Genomic DNA, 21,839 nt, shown 5'->3' with positions numbered 1-21,839 from the left:
CAATACTAAAAACAATACACAGGAGCTGCAACTTCTCAGCTAGTCTCAGAGGTGCAGGTTTGAGGAGGTGTAAATCTTCCACCCAAGAAGAATGCACAACATGCTGCCTGCTGTTTAACTGGTGCTAAGTGTATTAGCAGAGCAGAGGCCTACAATTACGTAAATCCCCCCCCAGATTAGCTATTTTCTAACCTATTTGAGCAGTACCAGTGCTAACTGCCCAAAGCTGGCAATCCAAAAATGGTAAAACAATATTAATCTCCAGAATTAAGACCCTAAGCCAATGTCATGTGCAGTCTTCTCAGATGTAATTATTTATTCTAGTTTGTCCTGAATGTGCCTGGTATGTTTTTCTATGCTGAAAAAATAAATACAGTGGTTTAAAACCCTGCAAAATCCACATAAGTAATAAATAGCCCAGCACTGTAGAAATGCAGGGTCTGATTTTCTGAACATTTGATCCAATACAGCCCACCTGGCCATTTCTTCTGCAGGTGCCAGGGAATTAACCACGTGTTTACGGGGCTTCCCCCCTTTGCCATTTATTGCAATTGCACAGTGGTCGCGGTGGCTAAGGAGCTGTAGTCGGATAACATTTGAAAATTAGTAGCTTACACCCAGATGAAACAAAATCAGGTTTGTAGGGAGAGTTCATACTCTTTTATTAGAGCAAACTCTATAGTTCGAAAAAATAGACAAGCTTTTAGACAGACAAGACCACTTCTGGTCTGGCACAGCAGCAGGACTGTTTAAGATAAGACCAAGCTGAGAACAACTGCTCTGCTTTTACTTTGTCATGTTAAATGAAGCACTGTTAGGACTGATTTGCCACCTCTTAGAGCCTGGAGAGTCAAGCTCTGAGTTAAGAAGAGGAGGTCCAGCTGTCTCAGTCTATATTAATCCCACATACAGCTCCACCAGCTTCAGTAGACAAAGATTATTAACCTAAGAATTTAATGATAATTTCTACTGAGGATTTGTTTATTTACAGTAAAAGGCAGGGTGGCCTGAGTGGGCAGGACTTAAGGCTGCAACTCTGAAGCCCACTCTCTATTCTTCCCTCAGCTGCTACTGAGTGATCTGCTACTGAGTGGGTCTATCTGTCAGCTTCTGTGTGGTAAATGGGAATATCTAAACTGGCCTCCTTGCAAAGTCTTTTTAGATCTACAAAGGATAAGTGTTGAACAGCTTCTTCATCACTTCACTACTAGCTCTTTTTCATGTGGTTCCTTTAATAGACATTTGAGTTCTGATAGCATTACACCTTGCTCTCTTCTGAACAGAGTATAACACTACTGGTGTTAGTAGCATCTCTGTGTTTGCTAAATGTCACTAGAACACTCCTAGTACTGTGATGTAAGCAGTTAAGAAGTTATTTCTCTTAACTTCCCAATATCAGTTACATGATTAAATAGGAAAAGGCTATATGTGTTCAGGAACTACACAAGTTTTTTCATCTCCCTGGACAATTACTGCAATGGCAGATCCAACCTGAGTGGGCACATGTGGAAACAAACAACTGTGTTGATGCTCACAGATTTGGTAGTAAATGTACAATAAATGCTGTCTTTGTTACGTGTAAATAATATACATGAAAATGAATGCTGAAGAGTTTCCCATTATTCTATAATGTAGGTGTATGTACCATCAAATGTACAAATGCATAACTGTTCTTAGGCACAAGAGCAAATGTATGTACTATGAACATATTCAAGTATGCATACATTGGCATTAAATAGTGTGTAATATATAGATTAAAAAAATACGGCAAATTCAGGTTGCAAAGACAAGCAACATTGGATAGTCCAGAATTCAGGTCTCATGGGCATCCTTAATTAGCCCTTTTGAAGATGTATGGTTACACAATTTTAATTACATGATACCATGTAGGTTTTTTTCCTTTACAGATTCTTGCTTCAGCCAGTCAACAGGGAGGCAGCTTTTAACCTTTCTGGTTTTATCTTATTCCATTCAGTGCTCTGGCCTCAGATCTCATGTTAATGCACATGATCCAAGTATTACACTGAACACACAAAAACCATTAATCCCCTTCCAAAGTTTTTTTTCTCTGGTGCTTCCACAACAGCATCTTAATATCTCCCAAATCCTGATGAACTCTGCAATACATCTGTATAGGACGAGAATTCTATTTGCTTTACAATATTATTGCCATCATGCAAAAGTACTTAAGCACAAGGGAAGAAAGGACAAAAATGCCAGAATGACAACTTTCACTGAAAGCTGAAAGAGGGAGCTGTGGGAGCCTTTGCATGTGTAGAATTTCCCCAGCACTTTCTCCACCCAAAGCACAGGGCCAGTTGACTTCAGCTCTCAGCACTTCTACATTTCAGGTCCCAGGTGTCTCTTGTTGAGCACCCAGAAAATGAAGCCAACCACTCAAGAGGGAGGAAATTCCAGAATTATGTCATCATGCCTACATATGGGGAGGGGAAAGGAGTTAATCGTGCCCAGGCAACCCAAATTCTGGCATTTGCTAACATTTTAGCATTTGGCTCACAACCTTATCATTCTTTTAGCTGAGTTTCTCTGTGTATGTGTATACATTTCTCTGTAAATAAATAAGGACATCTGAATTATGTCTAATCTGCTAAAAACTCTTGCACTGCCTTCTCAGTAAAACTAATTTATTGATGTGTGTGCTCTTGGAAAAAGGCAGGGCACGTGTTTTAATAACCTTTACTGATTGTTCCTGCTGCAATTAAATATAGAGAACTCTTGGGAAACTTGGTTTTGATTTTTCCCAGAAGAGGGAGGAAGGGAAATAAAGATGATCTACCTTAATGGGGGCTGAAGTATTGATACACCCCCGTGCTCCAGTTGTACCTCAGCCATTCACCCCTACTCTGCTTTAGAAGCAGGAATGGGCTACAGGCAGTCAACTACTTTGACCCCCAAAATCAGGGGGATCAAGAACTTCCAGGGGACAGGGATAGATTTGCTTCACTTCAATCTGAAAACCTGCTACTAAATCTCAAGTTCTACATTTGCTACATTGTACCTATGCATTACCAAATTACAAATGAGGCGTTTAAAAGCATAGCACGAAGCCTTTAAAATCACAATACTTTCAATTAAATGTTGTTTTAGTTTGCTGCTCTGCAAATTTTCTTGACCCTCCACCTTCTGAAACTTCCGTGCACAAGCTGACAGGTTGGAAACAGGTTAAAAATGGAAGCTGAAATCCATATGTAAACAGCTGGCTCCAAGAGCTGGTGCTTTAGGGAATGAAAACTTGTAATGCAAGACTCACAAAACTCTTGTGGGAGCTGGCTTCATTAGGATCTGCCGTAAGCGTGTCTGTGTGCATATATGAGTACACCATTGAGATCCTATCTGTGCGTGCATATGTACTTGAGGTTAGCAGAGTATTCACTCCCTGCTGTGCTGGTCACTCTTCTCTCTTCTCACACTTCTCATCTGTTCTTTGAGACTGGGAGTGCCTCTGTCCTTCATACATCCCCATCTCCACTAGCACCGCACACCAACGGCACAAGGACCTTTTTTTATGCCTCCTGTGTGTGTACAGCAGGAGAGCTCCTCTCGCTGACTCTCTGCTGACTGAGTTGGATGTTATCTGTCTTTCAACCAAGGGACAGAGCAATGTGTTTACCCTGCCAAACTGAAACACCCTGCCTTGCTCTCTAAAAGCTTTTCTCTGTAGCCCTTCAATGCAGGGTACCTAAGGAAATGTAATGGTCAGGGAAGGCATCAAAGGGAGGCATCTTGAGTGCCCTACCTTTCCTACACTTCAAGTTTCATGATCTGAAGAATCCCTGATAAAGGAGTGGCATTCATAACTAGTGCTTTTAATTTTGGAAATGCCTCCTCATCCACACCGGATTCCTCCTCCCTTCCCAGCCTGTGGAGCACATGGTTATCCCTGGTGACTGGAGAGATGGGCTTTCCCTTTCTCTTTACTGCAGTCGCTAGAGGTAGGGGGAGCAATGGCAGATCTTATGCCAAGATTTCCTCATTTTTCCAAGAGGGAAAAGCATACCTGTCCATGATGAGACACTTCCTTACAGTATGTGGCTAAGCCATGCTCTCTAGCCAAGATACCAGCTTACATGTCCCCTGTGGGCTTCTGGGTAAGAAGTCCTTAGGTAGGCAACATGGTGGGAATAGCATGGTGCCTATTACATTGTTGAAAACAAAATGCAAATGCATGTTCCTGTTGGCTGAATGCAACCTGTCAGCACCACCATCCCCTCAAGAAGCCAGGAATGACTGCAGCCAGCCTTTGCAGGAGAAGGTGCCAGTAGCTAAGTAGCTGGAGAAGTATGACCTGTTTCCCCCTGTTCACTTCCAGGCTGTGTTAACATGGCAGGTTAGAGCAGCGAGTGTGCCTGGAGAAGCACCATGTCACAAAGAACTGTGTGGTGACAGCCAGGTTGCTCAGAAAGCCCTGGAAGAACTGCAGTGTTTTTCCTGACAGCTGAATGCCCCCGGGCCAGGACAGCATGTTCTCTCATGCCATGGACCAGCACAGGGCACTGTGCTTGCTATGCCTTGGTGGTATGTCAAGCTCCAAAATCACTCCAAAATAATTCCTCCATAGCCCACAGATTTACTCATCCTAATTGTCATATACTTTTAGGACCAGCTCTATTTTCAGTCCTCCTAGCTCACTGAATCTAGAAAGCTGGATGTCTCTACCCTCTCAAGAATATGAGTAGGTTGTGTGCCAGCTCTGGGCACAGGAGAATGGATCACATTGCTACAGCTGGGAACAAGTAATGAGAACTAAGTAGATTTTGAGCCATTTTAGTGCATCACTATCTTTCCAGCTCTGCTTATGTTTTGGTCTGGACAATCAGAACCCTTCTAATTTCAGACAAACATCAAAGAATGAATGATTTGCCCTCCTGAATAAAATGAGAACATGTGAGTGTGGGGAGAGAGGGGAAGGGAGAGAGGCATTTGCATAGGTCAGGAAAGGTCATTGAAACATCTGGCAGTAGTAACTGACATGTGTCAAATTTTAGTGTTCATTAAATTCGTATTAATGCAAGAATGGTTCTTAAGCTCCAAATGCCACTTTGGTTGCTGTGTTCCCCAGTTGATGGTGATGAGTTTTCAGAACTGTACCATGCTTGTTTCCTTGCTAGTGGCATCTGACCTGAGGTCAGGTTTCTGTTTAACCTCTTCCTGTAGGTCAAAAGACAAATTAATCTTGTGAGAATTGAATTGGAAATTAGGTGTCTGGATAGCAGGTGTCCCAACCATGAAATAGCTGCCAGGCTGAAACATGATTGTATCTGTCCTTATGCCATCCAAGAAGTCATCTCTGAGGTCAGGGAGATATTCAGCTGACATCTGAGATGGGAAGTTGCTACAGGGAGCAGAAGTGGCAGGTGCCCTGTTCTAGCAGAGTATCTTGCACTCTGGGGGCAAATGCCTGAAAGTGTCACTCTGAGCATAAATGTAGATGTTCTGTGTATTGTGCACTTTGATTTACCTGGGTTTATTATAATATATATTTTATAATTATAAAGAAGACATACAATTTCTAGGCCCCTTAAGGAGGAGAATCTCACAAATCTTTATTTTAACTTGTTTTGTTTTGTTGGTTTTTTTTTTAGAGGATGAAGATGATGAAGAGATGGTGGAACCAAAAGCACAGGATGACTTGGAGATGGAAAATCAAGACCAGAAGCAGGAAGTGAAAGAAGGTACTTTAAAAAATGAAAAGGATATTACTAGATGTTTAAAGGACTGGGTCCTGCCAGTAGTTACTCTCGTAGGTAGTTTCTATTATTGAGAATACCGAAATTGAAATAGTCACCAGTTTTATTGATTCAAAACCGTATGAGTGGCATAAAGCAGAAAATTGTATCCCAGTGACCCAGCTGGTAGGCCTGAGAAGCTTGTGAAAGGCACAAGACTTCAGCTGTTTAGAAGAAGCTACATGTCCTTATAATTTGGGAACAAAGTAGAGATTCTTGGATCCCAGGACTGGTGCTAATTTCTCCTCTGGCTCAAATACTCTGCTCACATGAAAGATTTAAAATACAGATGCCAGGCATTCCAGCAGCTCTATAAAGTTGGTTGGTCTTCAAAGATATTTAGAGCATAACTGCCTGCTTGAGAGTGACAAACTTAAACCTCTTGGTAATCAGGAACCTTCCAGCAGAAAACCATTTCATTGGAAAAATATTGACTGTCAAAACAAAAACTTTTTGTGGAAACTGCTTCAAGGGAACTTAAAAAAAACCACCTGAAGCCAGGCAGGTCCAGGCCTTCTGTCCATTCCTGTGTACTGAGACACTCTCCAGGGTTACAAGAGACAAAAATTCAGGTTACCTCTTGATTCTGGTGAAGACAAGAAACACTTGCCAAAGTCATGCATGTCAGCACTGGTCATGGTAGGTATGCATGGTGTCTCTTTTCCTTCTCTTGGACCTGTCCTAGCTTTCAAATTAGAAGAAGGATGTGAAATTTAGGAATTTACTGGAGTATTGTCTGTTCTAGTGTGTCAATGCCTTCAACACTCGATGCTCACTCCTGTATGGAGTGAGGAAAAGAGCTGAAACAGCAGCAGCTCTGGGGTGAAAGGAAATTGGTTTCTTCTCCAGCATTTCTTACCTCTGTTTGCCAGGACTATTCAACATGCTGTTTAGCCTCTTGAAAGGTGACTTACTTCTTCAGGTAGGGCCTATGCCACTTCTTGCTATGGTTATCATTATCAGGATGATTCTGTGACCTTGGTTTTGTTTTTCACAAGATAATCTCGTTAGGAGAAAAATATGTAGTCATTTTACAGAGAAGCCCATGAAATCTTTAACAGTGTAAATACAACTGTGGATGCTTCTTTCTCATCCAGGAGAGACTGGTATGCTTTCTTCAGTGTCCAAAAAATCCTGAGTCCAGTATACAGTGCCCATATTTGCTATCCTCACATGCTGAAGTGAGTTGCAGTATCAGCAGCATTGTTTTGATTATAAATTGATCTTTCTTTCGTCTTAAGAGCATCACAGAAATCACCCATGCCATAAATCCTGTGGTGTTCATTGCTCATTAGGTCCTTGTAGAAATATGGAGGGAGAGACTCATTCCTCCTGCTCCTCATCCTTCTACTTCTCCCACTGGCCCCAACCACCACTGCCATGGGCAGAGGGGAGCTGTGGGAGCAGTGGTGACAGCAGGAACAGGAGTCAAGCAAGTCTGCAAAGGCATAACAGAGGACATGAGCAAGAAACGTGGCAACACAGAAAAACTTACTTTTTCATTAAAATTACACTTCCTTCCAGAACTGTGAGGTCAACTCACACACAGCCTCTAGCAGTCACTGGACTAACAAAGTGTCTCTTTTACTGGTGACACCATAAAGCCCTAAAAACCGCTATCACTGCACTCAGTGCGTAAGCACTGTCCTGAGTTGCTGAATGTCCCTCCAGTATTCAACTTACAGCTGATACCACATCCATTTATTCCTACAGAAAAGTAGCACTAACACTTATACATGGGGAGAAAGCACAAACTCCTGCATGAAAAGAAGAAGAAGAAAATCAAAATACAATCCTTAACTGAGTTATTTTACTTTTTTTGTGGGTTTTCAAATTAACCTCTTGTGTACTTTGCTGACCAACTGCCACTGCCAAAATCTTTCATTTCTTTGCTGTGTTTTAGTCGGGAGGCAGTGCTCCCCTTCCCTGCCTAACAGACCCCCACAGGAGCAGAAGATCAGCTGGGCTGGTTTAGCACTCGTCTCAGACACACAAACTGCAGGCTGTAAAAATAAGGCACAGCTTGTTTTAGCAGAACAGGCTTGGTGAGGTGCTAACATTTGACTGGGTTCAAGGAAGAAGAAAACATGCTCATTGTCTGATAGAAAGTGAACTTGACTTGCAGTATGTGTTGTGATGGATAAAATAGCGGCGTGCTGATGATAGGCATTAAATGCTGTGAATCAAATGAAGTCGCCATCCCCAAACTGACACGGAACGGAGTCCCATTTTTGTAGTGTTCTGTGTCCTTCTCTCCCTGTTGGTTTTAGCCCTTTTGCCTACAAAATCCCATTTTCCTCTCTGTTGTAATGACCCTTCTCATGTTCTGAGCAACATTCAGAATTTGAAGCCATCGTTTGTGTTTCATGGAAGTGATTAAAACCATGTTACAAGTCAAACAGGGGTTTAGAAGAACATTTCCTGTCGGTGCTGCACTCTGTGTGCCTACTCAGAATTAATAGCTTTTCTGCAAATTAGCACATAATGGGTTAAAAGCATGTTTATGTTGGCATTAAGTACTCTGGCTTCTTTTTCTCTGCAAGGCAAGACAATATTTTGCAAACTTTTTAAAGAATCTCTAATAGATATTATAGTGGCGCCATTCACACTGCTATATAGTAGTTAAGGCTGTGTCAGCACTTCCATTATGAATCCTGTTTTTCAGGGATTTATAACCCAGCCGTAAAAATTTGCTCTGGGCTGAAATTTGGTTTCAGCTCAGGGAGCACATTTTTTAACAGATTAAAAAAAATCAGCGTGGCTTTTTTTGAGTTATAGAAATGTAAGAAAAAATCCATGGGAGAGAGAAATGCAGGAAGAGAAAGGCAGACAATTTTTTCATGAGTAAAACTGAAAACTAGGTTAAGAAAAAAATAGAGCTTGAATCTAGTCTGTTCAGTCTCCCTCTCTCCAAGCCAACGGGTCAGGGGTCCTCTATTTTTATAATGGTATTTTAAGAGGAAATGTGATTTTTTTTTTCTCTGTGGTTTATAGGTAGGCCAATTTAATTCTACAGATATTTATAGCATGCTTCATTTCCTCATCTTCCCTCCCCCACCTCAACAGTTGCTCTGTGGGGTTTTGTGGGATTATTCAGCTGTCATGGGTGTTTGCTGGGTCTGACCCTCGTTCTGGACATTTCTCAGCATCACCATAAGGCAGACAGTGCACCTGCACTGGGGCAGCCTGTCTGGCACCTCTTGCAGAACTTCCTTACCAAGGAGGTGCAAAGGGCAGAGGAACAGCTTGAGCCTCCCGAAGTGGAGTGGGAAATGAAGAACTGACTTGCTGACCACTTGAAGCATATGAAGCCTTGGGGTCACCTTGTGTTTACTCCATGGGCTGCCTGTTGTCACCTGTGTCTCAGGTGCATGTTCTCCCCACTGTTTTTGAAAGAATCGATTGTGGGATACCTGATGGTGAACTGGGATGGGGTCTGCCTGTTCCCAGCCTCTCCTGACCACATAAACAAGAGACTGGTCCCAACCTGTGGCATCAAGTGGGATGGGGCTTTCTACCACCCCAGAGCTCTGGAGCTCCACCTAAGGCGCCTCTTTGTGTCAGTAGAAACCACATGACCAATGGGACGGGCTGGGTCTTGAAAGTGGGCCTCAACCTGCATTTATCTGAAGCCATGAGTATTATCCACAGAAACTTGCATGAAAGGCTGTGATGGGAAGGCTGGGATTTGCAGCTCCAAAGAATTGCTGTGCCCTGCTCTTGCCCTGGCTTTACACATGGGGCTTGGGTGTCCACATAGCAGACCGTGCTGGTGGAGATGGTTTTGCTCTCGACTGCTCAGGCAGTAGTATCAGGAGAGAAGGACAGGTCGTGATGAGGTTTTTAATAGCCAGTGATGCCACAATTTCACTGACACTGACACTGAGCAAGCTTCAGGTGTGCCAACCTCTCCTTGCAGCCCAACTCAGGCATGCTCAGGGATGGTGCTCAGCATGACTTCTGGAGAAGCACAGTCAGTGGGAACAGCCCTGCCTGCCACAGATCCAGATTTAAGGCTCTGCATCTCCAGAATCAAAAAATCTTTAAGTGCAGCTTGACATCTTCCTTTATATGTTCAGCAGTTATGCCATGTGGGGTCTTGCCAACACAACCAAGATATGACATATATCAAACCTTGATATGGCACAAAGCCGGTTATGGAATTTATCAAGCCTGACATGAAAGTGCAAAGCACAAGAAAAACAAGAGGATCACAAGCTCTCAGCAGGCAAGGACTGCTGCTGGGAGCCTCTTCACACATTGTGGTTCTCACCCTGTACCTTTTGACCATCCTCATTCATCAGCACACATAAAGTTTACATGGATTAAAATAGATGCTGAAAGAAATAATATGGTTCTTAAAGGGGTATTACTAATCTCCTTCGGCTGTCTCTTGTTATCTCTGGGTTCATAACAAGGCTGCTTCCTGCTTTATTGTTCTTATTAGTTTGCCTTTTATTTTGTTCACTTACTGCTTTTGGTATTTTTCTTCTTTGTCCTCCCCCTCTTTTTTTTTTTTCTTTAATGGACTTCAGTTCTCTTGTCAGGTTTTTAGAATTGCTGAGATTCCAGGAGAATCTTTTTTATAGTCTATTACAATTATTGAAATATGACTTTCTTTACTGTCTTTTTGAGTCTCTTTGGAAGAAGACTCAAATCCTGGTATTTTAATATTGGTGAATTTGATTTTTCACTGTGATCCCAACTGTTTTTGTTATATTTACTATAAATAAGCTTCTGAAGGATAAGAACAAGCCTGCAGTAATTTTATCTTAGTTCCTAAAAACTCAAGAAAATGTTTTAATATAATTTTTTTTATGTTTTGTATAAAGAAATTTATGGACAAAGGACCTGATGTGAAACATGTTATTTCTGAGGAACATGTTAAATCATGTGAAATAATAAAATGTTCCTATTTTTCATAAATAAGTCTTGAATAAATTGGTTGTTTTCACATCATGTTCAATTATTGTTACATATTCAAGACCATTCTGTTCAAACACAAGTGTCTAATATCTTTCATAACAGATACACCTCACTTTTTCTTTCCCTGTGGCATCCTCTGTGCATATATAACTGCACAGTGATTTAATTTTAAATGCAAAATCCATTTGATTTTGTACAGTATTATACATTAGCATGAACACCAGGCTTCTTTGATAGATGTTGTTGACCTCATAACCCCAGAGCCACCTACACAGCACTCTACTCGTGCGTACGTGGTCCCATCAATGTCTTCATGGGTTCGTGGACAGACAGGGTACCCAGTGCTCCTGTTAGACAGGACCTGGTGGCTGCACCATGGGTCCTCCTGCTGTGAGCTGTGAGGGGCCACAGATGGGTTCAGCTCCTCCAGGTGGGATCAGAGCACAGGCACAACAGTTCATTAGGAAATTGTGGTGTAGAAGCAAGAGCAAAGTGTAGGTTTTCCTCTGCAGGAGCGCTCATTGCACTCCAGGCAATAAGCACGTAACTTTTAGCATTGGTAAACTCCACATTGCGCAGGGCTTTGTTAGACACAGAAGGTTAGATGTGGTTGGTTTGGGTTTTGTGTCAGGGAGAGCAGGTATCTGAAGACAAATGCTGTATTCTTATGGGGAATTTCTGGAGATATTGTCACATCACATAGGTCTCTGTGACAAAACAAAACAAAAAAATACTTTGATCAGCTACTTATGTTTCTCAGAATTTTCCTTGAAGAGAGCCTGTGTTTCTTGAAAGCTGAGATCAAAGTCACTGTAAGCTCACAGATCGGAAGAAAAATTGCAGAAAATTACATAGATTCTTTTTATTTTATTCAAGATAATGGACAGGGAGAAGGAACAAGGAGAAAATGGAAATGGCTCTGAAAGATAAATGGTTAGAAAACCTTCATATTTGAAAACCTGTCTGTTTTGTGTTTTTTGCTTATACTTCATGTATTTACAGTAGTTACAGCAGTGTTTTACTCTGGAAAAAGTAATGATGTTAACATTCTTGTAAGAAGAGATTGCCTCAAATAAAACTTCAGAGGCAGCCGAATGAAAGAAGAAAATAAGGTTAAAATATGAAGCTTAATATCGCCATGGGGCATCTGGTGTGTCAGTCAGATGAATGAGGTAAGCTGATTTATGCCCTACAAACTTTAGCCAAGGTGTTCCTGATGGTTTAATAGACTGCTGGCCTCCCACAGATCGGTGCTAACTGCAAGAGAGATTTTGCTGAGGTAGAACTACAATTGTGTGTCTCCACTTCTTGTGAGCACTCCACAGCTCTCAAGCTGTTTATTTTTTGTCTTTTCCCTTTCTATTGATTTCTATGTTTTCTTTGCAGTTATAGTCGGCAAATGGATGAGTAATAAATTTGTATTTCCAAGCTGTAGAGAGGATTTGATTTAACAAATAATTTTTACCATTTGGAGCTGTTTAAAATGAGTTTTCCGGTTGCCTTTGCAGTTATTTCCCCCCTTTTTATGCCATTTTGCTGCATTGTCATGTTTGTTGTCTTTGATTCTCAGAAAGCAATGCTTTAGGGGTGATGATGGGATATTGCCTCATTACAGGTTTCTTTGCCAGATGAGTTCCCTTAGCACCAATTACTATTCAGCAGTGAATGCTGCAATAGGTCAACCTGTACTTTTTGCTGGTCACTCTTTTTTTTTCACATGCTTTGCTTCTGTGTAAAGCACTTACAAGGAAATTGTACTCCTGCCTTGGTAATTGTTGCTCTGCTACTCAGGGGGACCATGTAGGGGGACATAGATATTCTCTGGGTGTGTGAAGCTCCACAGGGACTACTAACCTGCTGGTAGGAGACACAGGGCCAAGGCCATAGGAAATCATCAAAGGCTCAAGTCTGTAACTTCTTAGCTGCTCTGTCTCCTGAGGGCCAAACTGTTCCTCCATCTTCTGCATTTCTCCAACCCTCTATATTTAGCTCAGGTGTAGTGCAGAGATTTTGTCTTTCAGAGCTAACGCTCTGACCACTTGAGGCAAACCTAAGTGTGGTGATAGTAGCCTCTCCCAACCACAACAACTCTGAAAACAGGTACACTGAAACCAGGGGGTGCTGAGAACTGCAGTAATAATGACCATGTCACTACTCCTGCCTGCTGTTGTGCCTTTCCACCCATTCTTGTCCCGGGGGCTGGTGGTGGCATCCTACTTGGGCACTGGAGCACATGAATCGAGGATGAAGCATGGGAAAACCAGAAACAAGCTGTGTAGCATGGCACCACAATTGGAAAATAACTTAAGGCTGCAGCTTTAAACTGTTTCACTCATTGTCTAATTAAACATTGAGGTATGTATGACAGGGCTGGGAGTTAAACTTTGATGTATAGTGGGTGTTCTCTGAGCTGCTGAATTCCACTTTTTGGCTGCTGGGGTTTTAATCCAATATGTCCTAGGGAGACACAAGATCGTTTTCACAAGTAAACACCTCAAATCTGAAGTGTAAAGCCAAACACAGAAGACCTTTGATCACCAGTAAAAGTCTAAGTACAAGTCTCTGTAATTTTGCAATAAATCTATTTATCATAGAATCATAGAATCATAGAATAGATTGGGTTGGAAAAGACCTCCAAGATCATCAAGTCCAACCCCTGATCCAACTCTAATTACTATATCATGGCACTAAGGGCCATGTCCAATCTCTTTTAAAAACTTCCAGGGATGGTGAATCCACCACCTCTCTGGGCAGGCCGTTCCAATGCCTGATCACCCTCTTTGTAAAGAATTTCTTCCTAACATCTAACCTAAACTTCCCCTGGCAGAGCTTGAGCCCATGTCCCCTTGTCCTGTTGTTGGTTGCCTGGGAGAAGAGACCAACCCCCACCTGGCTATAACTTCCCTTCAGGTAGTTGAAGAGAGTGATGAGGTCACCTCTAAGCCTTCTCTTCTCCGATATGTTGTGTTCCTAATTATAAATTTGAAACAAAATTCAATGTTATCATAATTTTTATTATGTCAAAAGATTTTTCATGCTGAGAATTTAAGCTAGTTAAAAGGTTGGTTTGGTGTAACTGTGAAGATACTAATGGCATTTTTTGAAATACAAGTAGTTCTGAAATATAATGAAAATGATGATTTAAAAGCACAGGCATAGGCATAATTGATATGCAGTATTGCCACAATATCAATATGATCCTGTTAGTGTAATTGAGAACTGAAATTTGGACTGTAGCAATAGCAGCATCCCCATTTCCTTTTCTCTGATATTGTGTTGTAGTTTACCAATAGGTCATTACACTGATGGAGACATTGCATTGGTGCATCCTACAACTATAGTATTTTTCAAATGAAGGAGCACACTAGAAATAGTAGTTTGGAAGTAAAGGTTTAGCATCTCTGTGTATGTGTAAAGAAGTAACTTCATCTTGTAGGCGTCAGACTATCCTGACCAGTGCCTAAAACAGCACCTACCCCTCCCAGGGCAGCTTTGCCCATGGCTCAGTAACACTGGTTGCTCTGCATCTCAGGATTCCTCTGTAAGGAGTAACACTGCCTTGAAGAAACTGGTGTTTGGCTGGTTGCTTTCAATTTTGCTGCCGCAGAGAATATCTTTGGTTATTTACTTCATTGCTTCATAAAGGCAGAATTTATCAGTAGCAGCAAGTAGAAATTGGAAGAAGTGGAGGGAGAGATTATGTGAGCCCTTTTAACACAAAGAACTGTAGTATAAGTTTAGAAGATTATTTTATCTTCAGCTTCACTGACAGGTCCCCTGTTACATAAGTGTTCTGCTTTTTCCAGTTATGTATTACCTAAACGTCAGTCACGGCCATTTCCTGAAATAGGAACACCAAGTTTATTTAATTTGGGAGGTTTAAGTATTTTCCATTTCAGAATAATAAATATATAAGATATAGGATCTCTTCTATGTAAATGCTACATTCTGGGAATATACAGGAGTATGTTTAGATATATTAAGAACTTCTTAGTCATGATTTTAAGAGTAAAGCTTTGATTTTTCTTCTTACATTGCTACAGCAAGCTTTCATGTCAAAAGAAACCCACTGAAAATGTTGATTCATTGGGAAAGGGGTGAAATGTCATACATTTAACTACATCTTTTCATTTTCCAAGCTCCTCCTAGAGAACTGACAGAAGAAGAAAAACAACAAGTTCTCCATTCAGAAGAGTTCCTGATATTTTTTGATCGGACAATACGTGTAATTGAGCGAGCTTTGGCTGAAGATTCAGACATCTTCTTTGACTATAGTGGCAGAGACGTAGAAGAAAAAGATGGGTCAGTTTGGGGCTTTTTTTGCTTTTGTAAAATAAGCTTTCTAGAGATAATCCCAGAGACAGGAAGACTTAATTTTAAACAAAATTTAACATTTTTATAGTTAGAAAAAGATTGAAATTTTTTCATGAAGGCCTGGGTCACTTTGTTATCTGAAATTATATTGTAAAACAGCTTTGTGTTTTATTGAACAGGGTGAGAGGTTTTTTTATTTGAAATTTTATTCAACTGGCTTATTTTTTTGATTAATTTTTGGGATGAAATTTCAAATTCTGAACAAATAACTGAATTTACATAAATGTGTGTATATATACACATATATGTAAATGCATACGTTCCAGTGGTGTACGTGTGTGTGCTTATGATACTTTTACAAATTCAAACTAGTGTTGTTTATATTCAACTACTGTCTCAGGTCTGTAATGGGTCCCATTGTACTATGCTTTGTGGGGATGAAAATGATGATTTCCCAAAGTGTTTGCAATCTAAATGACTAAGACAAGAAGTGACAGGTTTTGTAATCAGCAATTGGTAGGGGAGCAGAAGCACTAAAACTTGTTAGGAGGAGAGGAAGTATTTAGATTTCAACAGCTTCATATCTGTTGAAGCCTCATGGCAGATCAGTAGCTATGTTGCACTGAAGTTACTGGAGGTTAGTCTAGAGCATCATCCCTGGGGACTGACAAAATGCATCAGTGTGACAATGTTGGAACACTAATGTGCTTCAGCCTTTCTGTAGCACCTGCCATCTCCACTGCTGAATGCTGGGACCAGGTTTGTCCTGAGAGTCAAAGCGGGCAGAGAAGGCCTAGGGTGACCCAGAAGAGTCAGAAAGGCAGTGGAAAATTAAGAAATGTGGTTCTGTGAAACAGATGTAAAATTTATTCCTTGGTGCAGATTCATTTTCAGCAAGACAATCAGTGGGAGCAATTAAATCTAGGTGGCAGACTTCCCCAGGCTGGGCAGAGATCTGAGAAGTAGTCAGAAACTTCTGCATTACTTTTCACAGCTTTTGAACCCTGGTACTTCAATATTTGTCACTTTGTTTGAATTCACACAGAGATGTTCAAGCAGGATCCAATCTTTCCTTCAACCGACAATTTTATGATGAGCACTGGTCAAAACATCGTGTTGTCACCTGTATGGATTGGTCTCTTCAGGTAAGATGTGAAGATGGGAGACATGCTTCCATATCACTTCCACTTCTCCCTAAAAAACTTATGGGCAGCCTTGATTTTCTCTTTGTTATGAAGAGTAGGATGTTATTTTTTAGCTAACAGCAGGGCCCTGGATGAGTGAATGCAGATTTCTCTGTAAAGAAGAGTAACGGAACAATAATGAAGCTGTCATTTTTTGGATATGTCTTGGTCTTCAAACCCAGAATATTGTATTAAAATTGTAGTAGGTTAAAAAACCTACTAAGATGGAGTCTTACTTTTTACTTTTCCTTCCCTCTCTGCTCCTTCAGCACATGGAAATTTTTTAGGATAAAAGGTTTAAAATTAAACTAATTAAAATTAATTTACTAAACAATTAATTTAATAAATAGTTATACATAGTAATATATAAAATAGAAAAAAGAATAGTGAGAAATAAAATTAATTTTTCTAATCTACTAATATATTAAAATAAAAGTGATCACAGCACCAAGCCTCTTTGAGTTCAAGAAGCATTTGGGCAATACTCTCAGGCACACGGTGTGATTCTTGGGGTGTCATGTGCAGGGCTTGATGATCCTGATGAGCCCCTTCCAACTCAGCATATTCTATGATTCTATGGTTTTAAAAATGTGAAAGTATCTGAACAACTTGAAAAGATTTCAAAGAGGTCTTTCAAAAAATGCTGGATTCTCTCTTCAAGCGATGGAAGAGGAGACTGTAGCTGCCCACAGGGCATACTAAAGCAGCATGCCTGGAATGTAGCCAGTTTCTGTGCACCACAAAGCATTGTCATTGCAAAATAAAAGTGATGATAAAGCTGCTTAAGCTTTCCAAAACCAATACAGTCACATCAGCAAAGTACAGAAAGCATGTTAATTAGTTACTCTAATGGAGAGCTGGGATTAGCACACACACACGTCATCACAGGTCCTGTTAAATTAATTTGGTTCCAGTTTCACTCCAGCCCCCCTCATTCTCTCTGTTTCATCTCTGTCAGTCTGTTCCTATGTTCCAGCCTGGAGCAAAGCATCTGCTTTCCCTGGGGAGAGAACCTAGGAGACTCTGCTCCTAAGTCCACAGTACAGATACAAAAAAACTCCTCCAAGACGACACAGAGTTCAAAAATGCGAGCACAAGCCAGTCTACCATGCTGGACCCAAACCCAGCCTCAGGTGTGCCCTTGGGTCTCCAGAGACCTAGTGGAGCCTGGTGTGGGTAGCAGAGGTGCTATAGAAGTAGCTCAGCCCAGTGTTAAGAACAACTTTTGCCTAATCTGAGAAGTAGCTGCTCTTTCTGCACCACATTAGATGTGCACGTGGACACAGCAAGCGCTCAAGATCCAGTACGTAAATGGTGTGTGAGGGCTGGAGAGAGGCAGTGGATAAGGAGCACAGTGACTCTCACATCCATCTTTCTCTCCTTCCCTTTGAAATGGCAGTAGAGCTGCTTCCATCCCCCCGGGGTATTTCTCAGGTAAGGTGACAGCTACTGTGGCTGGTAGGCTGAGTAGGTCTGGGTGGTGCACAACAGCCAGATGCAGAGAGGCTTCTTGTAATATCCAGCTTGCTCCCTGTGTGAGAAATGATTTATACCTTTGCTTTCATACAAAATATCAGCCTAACAACAGGTATGCACTATTGTGATGTGGGTGGCCTTTAAGCACATATGGATTTCTACAGAAATCAAATATAAGCCTGAGGAAACACTTATCTTAGGTTGTTCACTTGTTCAGGGGCTGGAAATTACATGGAATTCTTATCTGATATTTTCCTAACAAGCAGCTCTTACTGTATTCCCAGGGCAGCAAGAAAAAAAGCCGCCTCAGAAGAGCACTGCCAAATGTAATTGCTCAGCCCCTGGGGCTGGAAGGCATGTTCTGCTTCCCACCTCTTTGTTCCAGGGTGGCCCCTCCTGCCTTCGCCTTTGTTAACTCCTCACACTCAGCTCCCTGGCACTCCAGCAGGGGCTCTTCTGTGCCGTGGGGCTTCTGCATATTGCCCTACAGTATCTTGGGAGTATGGATTTGCTTCCTCTCTTGCCTCCTTTGAATTCTATCCATGGGACAGGAGCTGGAGCCAGGCAGAGGTGTTTCACCTAACCACTAACTCTGCTTCTCACACATGCTCCAGGACATGACAGTGTCCAGTGTGCCGAAGGATAACTTGAATAATCATGGGAACTGCAGAACACATTGCTCAATTTTCTGCGATAAAACTGCGTCTGTGAAACAGCCTGGAGGCAAGTAGAAGCTTAATCAAACAAAGGACATTGATGCATTGATTAAGCAAGTTATTCTCTTCCCAGTCACATGTAAAATACAGTCTCAAACATGTGGGATCATTCATACCAGTAAAGCTAACCCACTAGCCCCTTGATTCTTTCATGGAGCAACAGGAAAATGGCTTAGATGCTTCATCAGGGATCTTAGGAAAAGGCCCAACAGACTGAGAGTAAACACAAAGAAAGAGTGGGATCACCTTACTCTGTCCATGGGAGCTAACTTACCAAGAAAACTATAGTCTTGGGAATAGTGATGTGTCTCTCTTGACTCTCAGGCAGCAGCCTTGAATGCTGTTTTGCACAGCATCATTTCCATGTTGTTTTCAGTTGCAGTCACAGGACATCTGGGCACCTGGTGAGGACTGAAATTCTGTTAATGCAAGTAGATTGAGTGAAGCATTGCAGTGTGCAATGCCAGAGTGGATTTAGGGGGTTGCATTTAGCTCTGTTTTATAAGAGTCAAAAAGCCTCATAATGGTCTTACTCAGCTAGGTATGACCCCAGCATCTGTGTAAACTGTATTTCTACTCAAACACATAAACTGATTGCAAAATCTGCATAGAGACTGGCAAGATTTGAGTCAGTGTTTGTTTACGGTCAGACGTGCTGCTAACCATGCTCTCTAAACTTCCCAGGAGCATTTACCATTACCAGCCCCAAAGTGCCTCAAAATTGGCACTTTGGACCTAGTCACACACCCTAGCTGGCTGCAGTCATGCTGGTGGAAGGGCTTGTCACTTCAGCCTGCCAGGGTGTCTGCCCCTTCATGGCTACGACCTCAGCCACTCACGTGAATGGTACCTAACCTGTTCAGCCAAAACGTGATGCCCTGTCAAGAGCCAACTGCACACGCTGTTTACTTGGATGTGGGCCAGTGTGGGATGAAAAGTTCAAAGGAGAAGCTGAGCTCGCTGTTCAGAAGTGGTTGTAATATCTGTTGCAGGAGAGACAGAGGAGAGAGGGGTGAGATGGATGAGAACACTGGAGGGCAGGCTGGTACCAGCGTGTCCAGAGAGGTGGTGTCTCAGATGTGGGATTAATTCACTCTCAGGTTTCCCTCTGTTCTTGAGGAAGGAGAAGGGGTGTTGGTCTGCTGCATCCCCTAAATCCCATACAAGTGAATTGGGTGCTAAATTGTCCTTACAGGCTATACCAGCAGCCAGGGCTTGCTGGGATGTAGGTCCAACCCAGTCAGAGCTGCCTCAAAATGGGACAGAGGAGGCTATGGTGGCCACATGTCATTGCTGATTCTTCCACACATGGATCCAGGCTCATTTGGAATTATGAGCTTGAATAGAAAAATCATCAGCTCTGTGACACATTATCCCTAGATGTGTACAGAAAGTGGGAAGTAACAGCTGCTGATGGCAAAAGTTACAGCTGTGTGCATTATTTCTTCCAAATGGATTTTGAGAGCAGAGAGGTTCAAACCCCAATAATAATTATACAAAGGGTGGTGGCCTTTGGATTAAATTCACAGCTCCCAGTTGGCAGTTTCTTTGTCCCTCTCCCTTTGCATGTACCAGCTGTACTGTTCCTCTGTAAAGTGGTGAATGGTTTGGCAGGAATTTACCTGGGAAAGACAAAAAGTGACAATAATTTGCAGATATTATTGAGAAATTTTGAGGGAAAGCATTTCTAGTTTACAAAAGGAGAGTGTGGGTCTTGCAGAACTTGAGCTGCTGGCTCGTTGGTCTGCAGAAGCCACATGTTTTTCTCTGGACATGCCATAAGGTCCACTGCTTCATTTTGACTGTTTAGAGGGAAGGACAGAGGTTACCAGAGGTGCCTAGTATCAAACATGTGAGAGTGGAGAACTAGAAGTTATTGTATAGACTGAAAGTAATTGATGTTTTGTGGAGAAATTGTTAGTCCTTATGGTGTTTAGAAATGATGCAAAGTCATCAAAAGAATGTGAAAATCTGATTTTTCATATATGATATTATGTGTGTGTGTATACATATATATAAACAAAGCAAATACGTGTGTGTTGCATATCTACTTCTATACAACAGTGGATAATGGGTGTGCAAGAAAATATAGATCTGATTTTAGAGTGCTCATTGCATCAATCTCACTGAGTCAAGATCACCCTGTGCTTTATAAGATGACCTCGGCATCTTGCAAAATTGAGCTTCAGTGAAGAAAATGTGGGTTTTTTGCCATTTGATTCATCAAGAAGATCTTTCAACTTGATTCTATGCATAAGTAAATAAGAGTGCATAATGAAATAAGAAAGAATAGTTTTCAGGAGTGCTGAAAAAAATGTGAATTTCAGAATAAAACAAATCAACTCCATGGTCACATTTTTTATTATCAAAATCAATTAAGACAGCAGTTTATCCTTGAAGAGATGGTTAAGCAAACATGTTAAAATTACTCCAGCTTTCATATTTTTCCTCTTCCTTCGTTTGCATTCCCTTTATAAAAATTCTGAAAGTTGTCTTTTTTGAGAAGTACCTGCAGAAAATAGTATTGCCTTTGGGATATCTGAGAATAACTGATAGAGAACAATTATCAGGGGCTTTAAGGATGTTAGAGACAAGTAAAATATAAACCAAAATGAAGCAGAGTAATATGATTGAACTAACATGTATTATAATTAAAAACAGATATTGCACATTTAGAGTAGATTATTTCTGTCTTATATGATTTTTCATAGGTTTTTATCATCTATCTTACTTCATCTGCTTTTTCTTTTCCTTTCTAGTACCCTGAGTTGATGGTTGCTTCTTATAACAATAATGAAGATGCTCCACATGAGCCTGATGGGGTAGCCTTGGTATGGAACATGAAGTTCAAGAAAACCACACCAGAATATGTGTTCCATTGTCAGGTAAGACTAAGGAAGCTGTTAATCTCATGCCAGACAAAACAGAGTTTACTACACAGTGCATCTTTCCACTGTTTATGTGAAGAGGTTGAGGTTAAAAATAGACATTTTTGGAAAAAGTACAAGTGGCAGTCCTGTGTTTTTAGAAGGCAAGCAGCCTTCTCAAACAAAAGCCTGTCAGGGCTGCGTGTCATTCTTTGTCTATTTAAAACAGTCCCTAGGAAATTTAGTTTATAAAGCCCTTGCACTTATGAAGTAACTGTGGTGTACCACTTCCTCATCCAGGCAGCAACACATGCTTTCCCACCCACGTTAACTTCCTCGCATCCTCTGCACTCACACTGCCTACCCTTGCCTGGTTCTGCTCAATATTTTGCCTTTAAAATTGGGAAACACACTTTGCATTTTTGGACATGTGTCTCACTTACAGCTTGTTTAAAACGGTCTTGATTACAAGAACTACTCCACCAATTCGTGTCTGACTGTCCTTTGGGTTAGCAAAACAGTGCTTCACTTCACTCAGTGCAACTTTACAGTTATGCTGGTTTAGAAGTTTATGGACAATTCAAAAATCATTGGGTGTTTTATTTCTAT

The 21,839-nt window shown here is 41.3% G+C and overlaps 1 protein-coding gene across 10 annotated transcripts in view; it reads left to right on the top strand.

Annotated features, from left to right (window-relative positions):
• DYNC1I1 (dynein cytoplasmic 1 intermediate chain 1) overlaps positions 1-21,839 on the top strand; it is a 186,015-nt gene that overhangs the window by 97,214 nt on the left and 66,962 nt on the right. For all 10 annotated transcript variants that reach the window (XM_050327259.1, XM_050327252.1, XM_050327267.1 and 7 more), the window contains 4 exons: positions 5,604-5,693; positions 14,813-14,975; positions 16,033-16,132; positions 21,123-21,248. In XM_050327259.1, the coding sequence (XP_050183216.1) occupies positions 5,604-5,693; positions 14,813-14,975; positions 16,033-16,132; positions 21,123-21,248 (479 nt within the window). The remainder of the gene's footprint in view (positions 1-5,603; positions 5,694-14,812; positions 14,976-16,032; positions 16,133-21,122; positions 21,249-21,839) is intronic.

Source organism: Myiozetetes cayanensis, unplaced genomic scaffold (genome assembly GCF_022539395.1).
Source record: "Myiozetetes cayanensis isolate MyiCay16 unplaced genomic scaffold, myiCay2020 scf1, whole genome shotgun sequence".
Lineage (NCBI taxonomy): Eukaryota > Metazoa > Chordata > Aves > Passeriformes > Tyrannidae > Myiozetetes > Myiozetetes cayanensis.
Note: the sequence above shows the minus strand (reverse complement) of the source record. Positions and strands in the feature narration are given on the sequence as shown.